The 15,576-nt window shown below is 43.8% G+C and overlaps 1 protein-coding gene and 1 non-coding gene across 2 annotated transcripts; one reads left to right on the top strand and one right to left on the bottom strand.

Annotated features, from left to right (window-relative positions):
• Positions 1-12,816: 12,816 nt before the first annotated feature.
• Positions 12,817-12,980, top strand: LOC130843664 (U1 spliceosomal RNA). Its single transcript, XR_009051086.1, has one exon. It is a non-coding gene; the product is annotated as a U1 spliceosomal RNA (small nuclear RNA).
• Positions 12,981-14,590: 1,610 nt separating this feature from the next.
• LOC130832735 (cytochrome c oxidase subunit 6C-like) lies at positions 14,591-14,831 on the bottom strand. Its single transcript, XM_057701465.1, has one exon. It carries the CDS (start codon positions 14,829-14,831, stop codon positions 14,604-14,606), a length of 228 nt encoding a protein of 75 aa, XP_057557448.1. The 3' UTR covers positions 14,591-14,603.
• Positions 14,832-15,576: the final 745 nt, after the last annotated feature.

Here is a 15,576-nt window from a genome sequence, read left to right on the forward strand (position 1 = left end):
GAATAAAAAACATGCTACTCAAAAACCAATGGGCTTGGGACTTCCCTGGTGGCGTAGTGATTAAGAATCCACCTGCCAATGCGGGGGACAAGGATTCAATCCCTGGTCTGGGAAGATCCTACATGCCATGGAGCAACTAAGCCCGTGAGCCACAACTACCGATCCCACATGCCACAACTACTGAAGCCTGTGTGCCTAGAGCCCGTGCTCTGCAACAATAGAAGCCACCACAATGAGAAGCCTGTGCACCACAACAAAGAGTTGCCCTGCTCATTGCAACTAGAGAAAGCCTGTGCAGCAACAAAGACCAAACGTAGCAAATAAATAAATAAATAAGTGTATATATATATATATATATATATATATATATATATAAAAACCAATGAGCCAATGATGAAATCAAAGACGAAATAAGAAAACACTTTCATACAGACAACAATGAAAACACAACCATACGAAATCTATGGGATGTAGCAAAAGCAGTTCTATCAGGGAGGTTCATAGCAATACAGGCTTTCCTCAAAAACCAAGAAAAATCTCGAATAAACAACTTAATGTACAACCCAAAAGAATTAGGAAAAGTAGAACAAACAAAGCCCAAAATTATCAGAAGGAAGTGAATAATAAAGATCAGAGAAGAAATAGAGATAAAAAATAGAAAAGAATAAAGCCAAGAGCTGATTTTTTGAAAGGATAAACAAAAATCAACAAACCTCTAGCCAGGCTCACCAAGAAGAAAAGAGAGAAGACACTCCCCACCCCCCCAAAAAAAATTAAGGAAAGACGAAATATATGATCCTCCAGAAACACACAAAAAAATCGTAAGAAAATACTATGAACACTTTTATGCCAACAAATTGGACAACTTAGAAGAAATGGACAAGTTTCTAGAAACATACAGCCTGCCAAAACTGCATCAAGAAGAAACAGACAATTTGAACAGACCAATTACCAGAAGCGAAATAGAATCTGTAATAAAAAACTAAAACAAACAAACAAAAACTCTCTGCAAACAAAAGTCCAGGACCAGATGGCTTCACAGGGGAATTCTATCAAACATACAAAGAACTTATACTGATCCCTCTCAAACTCTTTTAAAAGACTGAAGAGGAGAGAACACTCTCACAATCATTCTATGAAGCCACTATCACCCTGACCCCAAAACCAGACAAAGACAATACCAAAAAAAAAAAAAAAAAAAAAGAAAATTACAGGCCAATATCTTTGATAAATATACATGCAAAAATCCTCAACAAAATATTAGCAAACTGAATCCAACAACACATAAAAGGGATCAACACTACAATCAATTTGGATTCATTCCAAGGTCACAAGCATAGTTCAACATATGCAAATCAATGTGATACACTGCATCAACAAAAGACAAAAACCAAATGGTCATCTTAATAGATTCAGATAAAGCTTTCGACAAAATTCAGCATCCGTTCATGACACAAACTCACCAAAGTGGGTACAGAGGGAACATATCTCAACATAATAAAAGCCATTTATGACAAACCCACAGCCAATATAATATTTAATGGTGAAAAGCTGAAAGCCTTACTGCTAAATTCTGGAACAAGACAAGGATGCCCACTCTCACTACAGCTCAACATAGTGTTGCAAGTCCTAGCCACAGCAAACAGACAAGAAAAAAATGAAAGGTATCCAAATTGGAAGGGAAGAGGTAAAATTGTGTTTATATTCAGATGACATGATACTCCATGTAGAAAACCCTAAAAACTCTACACAAAAACAATTAGTAATAAGTGAATTCAGCAAGGCATCAGGATACAAGATTAATATACAGAAATCTGTTGCATTCCTTTACACTGAAAGAAATAAAGTTAAAACACAATCCCATTTAAAATCACGTCAAAAAATACCTAGAATGAAAACTAACCAGTGAATGACCTATATGCTGAGAACTATAAAACAGTGAGAAAGGAAACTGAAGATGATTCAAGGAAATGGAAAGATATTCCATGTTCTTGGATTGGAAGGATTAATATCATTAAAATCACCATATTACCCAAAGTCATCTACAAGATTTAATGCAATCCCTACTTTTCGTAGAACTAGAACAAATAATCCTAAAATTTATATGAAACCAAAAAACACCCACAACTGCCAAAGCAATCCTGAGGACAAAGAATAAATCTGGAGGCATAACCCTCCTGGCCTTCAGACAATACTACAAAGCTACAGTAATCTAAACAGCATGGTATTAGCACAAAAACAAATATATGGATCAATGGAACATAATAGAGAGCCCAGAAATAAACCCACACACCTATGATCAATTAATCTTTGACAAAGGAGGCTATAATATACAATGGAGAAAAGACAGTCTCTTCAACAAGTGGTATTGGGAAAGCTGGACAACCTCATGTAAATGAATAAAATTAGAATACTCCCTCACACCACATACAAAAATAAACTCAAAATGGTTTAAAGACCAAATTTAAGACATGACACCATAAAACTCCCAGGAGAGAACATAGGCAAAACATTCTCAGACATCAATTGTAGCAATATTTTATTAGATCAGTCTCCCAATGCAAAAGAAATAAAAGCAAAAATAAACAAATGAGGCCTAATCAAACTTACAAGCTTTTGCACAGCAAAGAAAACCATACACAAAATGAAAAGATAACCTACAGAATGGGAGAAAATATTTGCAAACGGCATGACTCACAAGGTGTTAATATCCAAAATATACAAACAGTTCCTATAACTCAAAAAAAAAAACAACCCAATCAAAAAATGGGCAGAAGAACTAAATAGACATTTATCTAAAGATGGCCAACAGGCACATGAAAGGATGCTCAACATTGCTAATTGTTAGAGAAAGGCAAATCAAAACTATAATGAGGTCTCACCTCATATTGGTCAGAATGGCCATCATCAAAAAGTCTATAAATATTAAATGCTGGAGAGAGCATGAAGAAAAGGGACTCCTACACTGTTGGTGGGAATGAAAATTGGTACAGCCACTACGGAAAACAATATGGAGTTTCCTTAAAAAACTAAAAATACAGCTACCATATGATCCAACAATCCCACTCCTGGGTATTTGTTCAGAAATGATGAAAACCCTATTTTGTAAAGATACCTGCATCCCAATGCTTACAGAAGCACTATTTACAATAGACAGCACATGGAAGCAACCTAACTGTTCATTAACAGACGAATGGACAAAGATGATGTGGTATATATAATATATGCACGATGGAATATTAGCCATGAAAAAGAATGAAATATTGCCATTTGTAGCAACAGAGGAAACTAGAGATTATCATACTGAGTGAAGTCAGAGAAAGACAATTATACAATATCACTTATATGTAGAATCTAAAAAAATATTATTTGCAAAACAGAAATAGACTCACAAAGAAACAAACTTATGGTTACCAAAGGGGAAATAAGAGAGGAGGAATAAATTAGGATCTTGGGATTAACAGATACATACTACTATATATAAAGTAGATAACAAGGATTTACTGTATAGCACAGGAAGCTATATTCAATACCTTGTAATAGCCTATAATGGAAAAGAATCTGAAAAATGTATATATGTATAACTGGATAATTTTACTGTATATCTGAAACACAATATTGAAGAAAAAAAACTATACTGAAATTTAAAAAATATATAAAGAGGGGGACTTCCTAGGTGGCACAGTAGTTAAGAATCCGCCTGTCAATGCAAGGGACACGGGTTCGATCCCTGCTCCAGGAAGATCCCACATGCCGTGGAGCAACTAAGCCTGTGCGCCACAACAACTGAGCCTGTGCTTTAGAGCCCATGAGCCACAACTATTGAGCCCATGTGCTGCAACGACTGAAGCCCACATGCCTAGAGCCCATGCTCTGCAACAAGAGAAGCCACGGCAATGAGAAGCCCCCACACCGCTACGAAGAGTAGCCCCCACTCACCTCAACTAAAGAAGAAAGCCCGTGCACAACAAAAAAGACCCAACACAGCCAATAAAATAATAAATTAATTAATTTTAAAAAAAAGAAAAAGAATATATATCACTGAATCACTTTGCTGTACACCAGAAACTAACATAGCATTGTATATCAACTATACTTCAATTAAAATAAAAGAAAAAAGAAAAAATCGGAACCTAAATCTTTTACCTTAAACCGTAAGCTATTGAGCACATTCCAAGAATGTTCCTAAATGTTCCGCAGAGAATGTGGAGCCTGCAGTGTGAAAATGGCTTGGGCCATGATTCTTCTTTACTTATTTATTTTTTTTTGTAATTCCTTATGTTTTCCTCTGCTGATTCCTTTCTTTCCTGAACCTTTTTATTTTTTTTTCTTCACATCTTTATTGCACTATAATTGCTTTACAATGTTGTACCAGTTTCTGCTGTACAACAAAGTGAATTGGCTGTATTTATACATATACAACGTTGCCTCTGTAAAGCTTTATTCCTGTCCCCCAGCAAAGATAACCCAAGAACCTCTCATACCCACCGGCTTCACCAGTTTGGAAGTCTCCCCTCTACTAACGCAAGGTCCCCGGAAAGGCCCCAAGCCTGGGTTCTAACGCCAGGCTTGTCATTAACTGGCTGTGTGGCTTTGGCTGGACCCAGTCTCTATGAGCCCACTGACCCTCATCTGTAAGACGGGGCACTAGACTTGGATGATCTCCAAGGTCCCTGCTGACCTGGCCCCTCTCTCTCCTCATCAAGTAAACAGAACGTGAAAGTAACAGGGGGACCTCCATGCAAAATGTCCTCTCCTTCCTACAACAGGATGTCTATATGTGCCTGTTTCATACTAAACATTTCTTTTCCTGGGAAAACACAAAGGCCATCCTTTTGCTCCAAAGTGAAGTGGAGAGTGAATTGGCCCCAGAAGAGGGAGTGGAGGGATCCAGCCACCTGGTGTGCAGTGGCTTTGAGCAGAGATATGACCACAGGAGGTGGTGGGAAGCTTGTCCTCTAACCTGGTGGCACCAGTTGCTCCTCCAGACCTCAGCCCACCCCTCAGCTCATCCTCTTGACAGGCTCTCACCGTGCTCCTGGCTGCTGTCACCACTCAGAGCTCGCTCCAGCCTCAGCCACCAGCAGGGCCTGATAGTGGACTCTTAATTTGATTGTGTTCTTTTGGCCTCCAGCTGAAATCCCTAAGGGCTCTGCCACGCACTCCAGTCCTGTGACCCTTGCCTTCCAGGAGCCAGGCAAGAAGCGAAGCCACCGGAGGTCCTTCAAACAGCAGGAAGGAGGGGCCTGCCCCCCTTCTTCACAGCTCCCTGTCTGCTGAGGAGGATCTGGGCCCCCCTCCTCCAACCTGCTGGAGGGTCTGGAAGGAGTCACAGATGTGGCCTGCGGGGGCAGGGTGAAAGGCAGAGGGGCTTTCCTGCGGTTGAGGAATAACCAGCCAAGGACCACTGGGCCCAGCACGAAGCAAAACAGGCACAGTTTGTAAGGACCTTGTGACACTGCCTGTGAGCGCCCCAGGGGCATGGGAACCAGCAACAGCACATTTCTCACCCCTCATCACCTACCCCAAGAGGATCAACTCAGGGGAGATGGGCCCTGCTCCCCAGCAGTGGAGCATGTGGTCCCGACACTGGAGCTCCACGGCAGATCTAAAAGCACAGCACTGAGCAGCAGTGCCCTGCAGGACAGTGTTGGCAGGGGCCCGACGACCTGACCTGGGTCAGTGCAGCTGGGTTGCAGTCAGGCTGGGTGTCAGTCTACACGGCAGCACCTGAGTTCTTTGAATCTGCATGGTGAGAGCAGTGACTCCACGATGCCATCTCATGCTTAGCCTAGACCTCCCATTTCTGTTCTTTTTTGATCTCTAAGGAGTGTACTGACCTCACTCTAAATATGCTGTCTCATTTTGTCATCCTAACTTCACTCTGGAACTTGGGGACTAATGGCCACACCAAGCCCATTGGAAGTCTTGTGTAAAGCAAACCAGTGATCATTTTTAAGTGACATATGTGAGGTCCCCCATTGTGCTAAAGCCTAGTCTGTCTTCACAACGCTTAGAATGTGTGTATGTGTGTAAAATGTATAACATATATTTATATATGTTGCTATAGCGATATGTTAAAGGCCAACATAACTGATGGACAGGGTCAGTGAGAGGAAATGAAAGTCTTTTTGGTGGCTATTAAAGGAAAATGTATATAAAGAAATAAAAAGTTTCCACAGCCTGTTTTGTTTCCCATTTCTGCACTAGTCCTTACACTGAGAGGGTGAGAATAGGAAAGACAAACTGTCACTAAGAGCTCACCTCACTAGACAATGCTTAAAGTCTGAGTTTAAAAGAATGATTTATTCTCCTGTCATTTTGTAAAAATCTCCAGTCTAAAAATATAAAAGGGTAGTTCTTACATTTAGAGTGCCTTAGAATCAGCTTTGCAGATTATAGAAGCTACTTCCTGGGCTCCAATCCCAAGAAATTTCATTGATATGGGGCCCTAGAGTCTGCATGTTTTACAAAAACACAACCAGATGTTTCTGATGCAGGTGGGCTGCAGATCACAGTTTAAAACACATTGTTCTATAACACTGAATCAAAACTATAAATTTCTTTTCCTTTAATTAATAAGTTTTAATTGAAAAGTGTTTAAGTCCCACCATAAATGTTGACATAATGATCTTAAGATTTCCTTTGGGAAAAGTTCTTAGTGATGTTCTTTTGCATTCCAGAACTAAAAGAAAGCTATCATTCCACAATTATATCCTAGAGGCAGTAATAAGTTACAACAAACAACAACACAAACAAAAAATTCAACCATGATCACCACCACCACCACCAATAGCAAAAATATCCATCAACAGACTCAGGCCTGAGGTAGACATTTCCATGGTAGATGGATTGATTTTGACTTCTGCTTTTACACTTGGTTGTTTAAGTATTTTCCATGAGCGCCTCTGGCAGAATCAGCCGAATGGATGAAAAGTCAGTCAAACTATGAAGTATTACTCAAAGATAAAGTAGGAAACATCGAGGACCTCTTGCCCTGCAGTTATTCAAGTATCCCAGCAATTCTTCCTTCATCCCTGTGCCTCCAGGGCTGGAAGACATTGATGATATAATCAGCAATCAATGGAGAACTCAAATATTATTTATAAGAACTTCATTTTACGGACATAACATTTATGAAAGCAATAGAATTTAATCATATAAATCTCAGATCTGTTCAGGATCCAGTCACAACTTGCTTATGGGGAAAATTCCTAACAGCCATTCTTGTGTTTCGCCCTTTGAAAAGTAGTTCTTTACCCTATTAAAAAAGTTGCAAAAAAATTATCTTTGGAATGGAAGATTCTCCAATATTTAACTTTTCATAAATTATATTATTTTCCTCTATATGTCAGAAGCAGAATTCATTCTTAAAAATAAAATCAACCTACATGACCATCAATGTCTTCCAACTTGCCATAATTCAAATGAGAACCATGTTGGGTTCTGGGCAGGAAATAGGGTGAGAACCCTTTAAGAAAAAAATGGAAAGGAAGAAAGATGGCAGGTACCTAATGTAATGATTCAAACATGTACAACTATCTCTTGATCTGTCAACTTAAGACAGAAAAACAACGTGCAGAATTTATGCAGGGTTTATTATATCTGCCAGATTTTATTACTTCTAAAGTGAATACGCTAGGCACTTATTGAATTAGTTTTCTATTTCTGCTGTAACCAGTGACCATAAGTTTAGTGTCTTAAAAGAACACACTTTTATATTAATTATATTATATTATATTATATATTATATTAATTATATTATATTATATTATTGTTCTGTAGGTTAGGAGTCCAACAAAAATCTCACTGGACTAAAATCAAGGGGTCAACAGGATTGCCTTACCTTCTGGAGGTTCTAAAGGATAATCTCTTTCCTTGCCTTCCTAAAAAGTTTTTAGAGGCCACCACATCCCTTGGCTTTGACCCTCTTCCTACAACTTCAAAACTAGAACAGAAGGCTGAGTCCTTCTAATTTCACATCATTTTGATCTTCTTTTCTGCCTCCCAATTCTAAGGTCCTGTATAATTTCATGGGGCCCATTTGAATAGTCCAAGATAATTTCTTCATCTCAAGGTCTTTATCCTAATCACATCTGCAAAGTCGCCTTTGCTATGTGATGTAGTATATTCACGGGTTGGGGGAATTACAACAGGAGCATCCTGGGGAGACAGTATTATTCTGCTAGTCACAACACTATTAACTGAGATGCCAACTAATATTGGAACTAAGAAAAGAAGAACTTCTCTAATTTCAACAAAGTTTAGTAAAAATAGGACATTACCTGAAGGCACAGTCAAGCAAAGACATTACCTAAAGCAAATCAAGACAAAGTCAACTTAGAACCCTAGAAGTGCTTCACTGATGTCCATAAAATTGCACAAGTACTAGTCTCTTTATATTGTTTGTTGTTTTTTTCCCCCAAACGTGGCTGTTTCCCCCCTCTAAGGCTGATTTTGATGGGAGAAATCTCATCCGAGATAAAAGCCTGTGGTGGAGGAAGTGAAGGTGGTGGTGGAGTGGCGCACCTGGGACCCCACTAACTTCTAACTCTAAACTTTCAGCTGGTCTCAATGGAATAGATGGAAGGGTTCTCCCACACCTACCCTTGCCTGAACAAAGGGATCCTCCTGTGCCTTCTCCAGGCTGCCAGGAAGAGGCGACGTGGTCGTTCCCTTGGAACTTGCCTTGTAAAGAAGGCAGGCACCAAGATATTAACTTCTCTGGGATCTTGTGGACCAGATGCTGGCCTTCTGTGTAGAGAGCTCCCTGACTTTTGCTCACACATCCCCGGGTTGGCCTAAGGCCCGTGCTGCCTGGGCTGGCTGTGGAGGCTGAGCTCCTCAGGTGAAGCCATCTTGCTCTGTCTCCTCCAAACCAGGATCTGACCAGAAAGAAATGTAATCGTGCTTCTTAGGCTGGTGGAAAACACGCCTCCTCTTCCTCTCGGACTGGGGCAGCCCTTTCCTATGTTGGCCTGCTTTTTGTGGGAGTGGGGGAGGGGTGGGGAGGATGAGAGCAAGAGGAGCAGGGACCAGGGGGAGGAGTGAGAATAAAAAAAGCCTGGGGAGGTGCTAGGGGAGGATGGGGAGGAGGAGTGGAAAATGGAGGCAGAGGAAGAGTGTGAATGCCAAGGAGGTTCCAGTCTCTGATCCCAGAATGGCAGCTGCTCTCTCTTGAACTTCCCCTGACCTCATGCTGGACACACCACACACACACAAACACACACACCAGCCTCCTCTCTCATCCTCCAACCTCGTTTTTTCACAGAACAGCCTCTTAGCCCCTGCCCCCTCCCATGCTCTGATTCTGGGAATTATTTCCTTTTTCTCTGGGTTTCCCCAGATTTAGGCACAGATTCCTCACCAGCAGCCAAGTGCTCGTCTGTGGATCTGGAGAGTCCAAGGGAGAGAAGTCATCCAGGAGAAGAGGAAACGCAGGCCACATGGGGTCATGGGGTCACCCTGAAGAATGTGAATCCAGCTATCCCAGGTCATTCTAGGTTGACATTTTTGAAGATGTCAAACTTCTTGGAAAGAAACTCTAAGAAGATCCTTGGTGCACGTCATTGTAGCAAATTATGCGATGAAATCCTAAACCAGGTGATCAATCCTCATTCCAAAGTCATGGATCAGCCTTAAGAAGGGCAAGCAGGTTGTGGGTATTAACTAAAGGAAATGAACAAAACTGGGGCAGATCCCACAAAGGCCCAGGTAGGAGAAGCAGCTTAGGCCAATGGCTAAGTAATCATCTGTATTAGTCAGCTCAGGCTTCCAGAGAAAAATACTACAGACTGGGTGGCTTAACCAGAAATCTCTTTTCACACATTCTGGAAGCCCAATATCACGATCAGAAGTTCCTGCCAATTCAGTTTCTGGTGCGAGCTCTCTACCTGGCTTGCAGAAAGCAGATGCCTCCCTGGGTCCTCACAAGGCCTTTTCTCCTTGCTTGAGCTGCGGTACGGCAGGAGCCCAAGCTCTCTGGTATCTCTTCACTTAAGCACACTAATTCTATCAGATCAGGGCCCCAAGCTTATGACCTCATTTAATTTTAATTATCCTTAAAGGCCCCTTCTCCAAATACAGCTCCACTGGGGATTAGGATACAAGATAGGAATTTTTTGGGGGGGATACATACAATCAGATCATAACACCCTCCACAGCCTCCTCCTCCCATGAAGGCTCTGGTCTCTTAGCTCTGCTCACTGGGAACTTCCCAGGCACTGGGTCCTCCTATTCCTCTCCTCACAGACATCCTCCTTCTCTCTCTCTGACTCAGATGCCTCCACATGAGGCACAGCTGTTGCCTGGCTGACACTCAAAGGCAGTGGACTGACTTGCATTCACCTGGATGACTTTCAGAAGACAGGGGCCACCACTGACTGATATGCTTGCAGAAATGTGTTCACTGAGGAGACGGGCTGTGGTGGCAGAATAATGCTTCCCCAAAGAGGTCCACATCCTGGTCCCTAGAGTGTGTGAACATGTTACCTGACATGGCGAAAGAGACTTTGCAGGTGTGATTACATTCAGGCCCTTGAGATGGGGAGGTTGTCCTGGAGGGCCCCATGGAATCCCAAGGGTCCGCGTAAGTGAAAGGGAGGAAGAAGAGTTGGGGTCAGAATAATGCGTTCTGAGAATGACTTGATCAGCCGTGACTGGCTCTGAAGACGGAAGGGGGCTATGAGAGTAGAATGTGGGCACCTTCCAGAGGCTGGAAAAGGCAAAGAAAGAGATCCTCCCCTAGAGCCTCCAGAAAGGACCTCAACCCCACTGTCACATTGATTTTAGCCCAGTGAGATGCATCTTGGAATTCTGATCTCCAGGAGCATAAGATAATAAATGTGCGTGGTTTTAATTCACTAAGTGTGTGGTAATGTGTTACAGTAGCAACAGGAAACTCCTACAGTGGACATCGGTGGCCATTTGTTACCATGGCTGTAGACCAATTACTCTAGCCCCAGAAACGTGAACTTTCAAGCTTGTCAATTCTCAGTGGAGATAATGTAAATAATACTGGATGGTGTACCAAACCATCCCCTTATAAGAGGCTGAAACCCTCACCCTGGGCTCAGGGATAAACATCTAGTATGCTCCGAGGCTGGGTGGTACACGCGTGTATATTTGAGACAGGGTTGCATGGCCTTGGGCACTGGATTTACAATGTTCTCCACGGGGCTAGCTGCAGGGGGTTTTATCTGAACCCCCTGCCTGTGTATGAGGAGCTTCCCACATTCCACAACTTTTAAGGATCACATACTGGCTTTCACAGTTTTCCTAGGGGCTAAGATGTGGGTCTATTACCAAGAGCTGGCCAATCCCCATGAGTAACAATGACCCCAGCATTTGACAGGAGTTGAGAGACACAAGGAGTAGGCCCTGGGGAAATTCTTCCCGTCCCGTGCAACAGAAGACTCTCCCCACCTCCAGATCCTTAGTTTAACACCGACCAGGTGCAGCAGAAGTCGCAGAGCCATTGGCGGTGTCTAGTGTCCAGGGCCAGTAGTGTCACCTGTGCAGAGCCACAGGGGTTGTCACTCAGCAGGGGCCACCCATGCCCTTCCCATTTGGTCTGTGTGCTCCCTTCCATTGGCCTTGTTTATTCCTCCCTGTTTGTAGAGCCTGGTTCTCCAGTTGGCTGGAGAGTCTCTGAGCTAGCACTATCCCTTGAAGAAAGTATATTTCAGAGGAAAGGAGCCAGAGTCTATTTCTGATGGCTGCAGAGAGAGAAAGGAGGGGAAAGGGAGAAAGCAGGGAGGAGGAAAGGAAGCTTCTTCCTGGAAGTTGGCTGGGTGCTGAGTTCCTCTGCGTCTAGGATTCTCCGCAAGAGTCACTTTCCCCCTTAAGCCAGAGGCACCCTCAAGGATCCAGTCACTCCACTCCTTGCTCTCTGGTCTGAAAACACAAGCTGGCTTCCTTCTCCAGCCTCCGCGGCCCCGGCCCCCACCCCCACCCGCAGGGCGAACCAGTCTTACCCAGAAAGAGAAAACAAATCAACAAACCAACCAACCGCACTCTCCGAGCAAACACGTCATCTTTCTATCCCTTCTTTTGGTCATCCGCTTCTTTTTCAGAATCTTCATTTCTCATATTCTGTTCGGTGAGGAAAGCAAAAGCACGGTCCCTGGGGCACCATGAGAACCAAGCAGGAAGGACGTGCACAGACAATACACCGAGCAGCACTGTGAGAGGCAACCCTGAATCTGTGTGTCTATGCACAGGACACAGACATGTGCTTTCATTGTGTTCCTATAAATATATACCTGTACCCTTTGCTTTACGACTTCTTTATTACTAACAAACATTTTGGGTCAGTAACACACGATGCCAGAATTCATTTCCTTGGTGTGTAACGCAAGACAGAAGGGAAGAATGCCAGGAGGCTGGCAGAACCCGCCAGTATTTCAGATGAAAGCTTAGAGGTCCGTTACCTACGTGGGCGGAAATCACGACGTCACGTCCCCTTTCGGCAGCCGATGCGCCCATTGGTCGTCTGGGCAGGGGTGGGAGGGGAGATGACGGCCCAGGGACCCGGCGTGGGTGGGAGGAGGGGAGCCGCCTTAGAGGTCAGGGATGGGGCTTGGCTTATGTAAATCTTGCAGCGCAGGGGTGCCATTCCCGGCCAGCCACTCCCCGGGCTGTGGAAGTTTTCTGGAGATGTAGCTCGGATTTTCTTAGGAGAGTTGTTTGGAGGGGCGTGGAAGAGGAGGGGGTGCGGGGGGTGGTGGAGGGGCTGGGGTGGGGGTTGTGGCAAAGTGAGCGTGTGTGTACAGTGGAAGAGCCTAAGGCTGTGCGGGGACGGGGAGCGAAACGTTCATACTTACCTGGCAGGGGAGATACCATGATCACGAAGGTGGTTCCCCCAGGGCGAGGCTCACCCATTGCACCGGGGGTGTGCTGACGTCTCTGATTTCCCCAAACGCTGGAAATTCCACTGCGAAATTTGTAGTAGTGGGGGACTGCGTTCGCGCTCTCCCCTGGCAATGAATACAAAATGACAGATAAATCCAAGCAACTGGGATAGTGGGTGGAAAAGCGATTGAGCAAGAACTGTGACCTTCTCGCTTATCCCAGAGTTTTGCATTTTTTTTTTTTTTTTAATCTTTTTCTCTAGCGCATTGGGTAAAGGTGGTGGATAAACCAGTAATGCTTCAATGAAAACTGGGAGGTCTGCATCACGGCCGGCCAATGCCTAGCCAGGTTCTTTCTTTCCCTGCACAAACCAAACACAGGCTTTTGCTACCACTGCAGATATAAGTTTCTCTGCAGATTTAAGATTCAAGGGGTTTTCCTACTTCAGGATTTCATTCTGACTGTGGAGCTCTGTTCTATACCCTGCAAAAATCTTGCACAATCTTCACCGGTGTTTCCAACTTGGACTTCAAAGTAGGGGTGGCCCACCATACACACTCATAACGACCTCGGTTTATCCTCCTGCCAACAACAACAGAAAACGTGAAACAAAGACTTTGAAGAGACTGGGGCATCAGGTGAAAAAGGACAGTGCGTGGTTCTGGAGAGGTGGTGGGAAACAATGGCTCCAATTTACTGTCTGCAGAGAGTTTCCAAGCAAGGCACTCCAGGGCAAACTGAAAAGCAGCCCGGTGGACCTTGCTGAGTTGAGGACACTGAACCTGAAGTCCAGGGAGGCCAAAGGAGCTAGGGTCCACAGAACAGACTCCCAGAGGGGAGAGAGATGCTGAAAGTAAATCAGAGAGAACTACAGAGGAGATCCCTCCTGCGTGCAGCACAGTACTGATCAGTGCAGCCCTGGCAGGAAACTCCCCAAGGTCAGGGGGAGAGCTTTGACAGGATCAGAGAACAGTGCCTGGCACTCACACAGATAGTGCTTGTCCCCAACAGATAGACTGCAAGGAAGAAAACAAAACAGAGAGACAAAACCTCTCAATTCATGAGGGCGTGGGGTGGAGTACTCAGGAATGTCTTGCCTCAGGAGGGCAACTAGTTAGCCATAAACTGAGTGCTGCTCAGAACCACTTAGTGAATCATCAAAGCATGACCTGAAAGGATCAAACTGTTTGCAAGTAACTTGAATGCATCCCTGAAGAAAGCCCAGCGTTTACAGGAACACACAACTCTCCATCATCCAACAAGGCAACATTCACACTATCTGGCATTCCATCAGAGATTCGGAAGTATCCAAACAGGCAGGGCAAATGACCCATAATGCAGAGACACATCGATCATGTGCAAACGACCCAGAGCTGACACCAGAGAAGGACATTAAAACATTTATTCCAACTGTATTCCGTAACTTCAAACAGTTCAGTAGACACATGGGAAACATAAAAAAGACCCAAATGAACTTCAAGAGATTAAAAAAATAATAATAATAAGAGGGATGAAAACTACAACATACTGCAAGGGATTAACAGCGAGCAATTAGAAAATGCAGAAAACAAAATTTTTTTAAAATCATTTATTTATCAAGAGAAACTATTCCTTAGCCCAGATATTCATAGTTCACAGTTTCACAGTTCAGGAACACAGGTAAGTGCCAAACTTCCATGAAACTCAACCCAAAGAAATTATATGGCACTTAGAATGCTCCTTCAGGAACAGTCTGCCTTTATATTCCAAAATCACTTTGCACTCTGAAAGATACCAGCCTTCCTCATCTCCTCAAAATCTTTCATGGAATCATAATTTCTGTAGAAATCTGCATATGCCTTCTTTCTTGGTTCAGCCACAGCAAACTTACACAAAGTTGCAACTCCCAGGGAGACAATGAATGCTCCAACCATATGAAATCGCAGACGCTTGGCCAGAAGGCCACGCATCTGAGGTTTCATCAAAGAACTGGAAGCCATGGTAGTTTTTCTCCTTGACAGCTCAACGATGACGTCCTTCCAGACAGATGGAGAAATGGACCAGAAGAAACAAATTTTTTTTTTGAAGGTGGCAAAACAACAGTAATTGTTGACTTAAGTACAGAGGAAGGAGCAAACCCTTCTAATGAGTTCATTAGGTGCACAGGCAGCTTCCTAAAAGGTTCCTGGCAGCACCCACTTATCCAGCACGGAGCACAGCTCTGAGATGCCACCAAGGAAGGGGCTCGCCCACCAGGGAGTTCTTGTATTAAATACCCAGGTCGAAATAATGTGGGCCCCGTTTGCAAGGAGTTGAACTTTGTCTTGGGTTGGCAGTAATGTAGGAGGTCCATCCAGCTCCTCAGAGGGGAATGCAAAGATTTTCTGTGATTCTGTTTTCCTAGTCATCCAGTCAAGGCCTGGTCTGTGGCTCGGTGTGGTGGGGTGCCAGCCCAGTGAGTGCTGGCAGTGGTGACGTCATGAAGCGTTACCCACGAACGGGTGTGGGTCCTCTGAAGTCCAGGATTTGAGGAATGGCCTGAGGACAGATTATGCAATTTTTATTCGTCATGTTGAGCCCACTGTAAAACAGCCGCTGTGAGGAGAATCATGTCTGAGAGGGAATGCAGGCATCTCCATCTCTTTTTCTCCCCCAGTTCAGGATGGAGCTGGAAGGAGTTAAGGTACTCTTTAGACCAAGGCATGGCAGTTTTCTAGGCATGTTTAGAGATGTAGGTGCTCTTCC

This window comes from Hippopotamus amphibius, chromosome 1 (assembly GCF_030028045.1).
Source record: "Hippopotamus amphibius kiboko isolate mHipAmp2 chromosome 1, mHipAmp2.hap2, whole genome shotgun sequence".
NCBI classification, from domain to species: Eukaryota; Metazoa; Chordata; class Mammalia; order Artiodactyla; family Hippopotamidae; genus Hippopotamus; species Hippopotamus amphibius.

What these genes read in the sequence shown, in the direction of transcription:
- LOC130832735 (XM_057701465.1), bottom strand. Translation starts at nt 14,831, where the DNA reads ATGGCTTCCAGTTCTTTGATGAAACCTCAGATGCGTGGCCTTCTGGCC.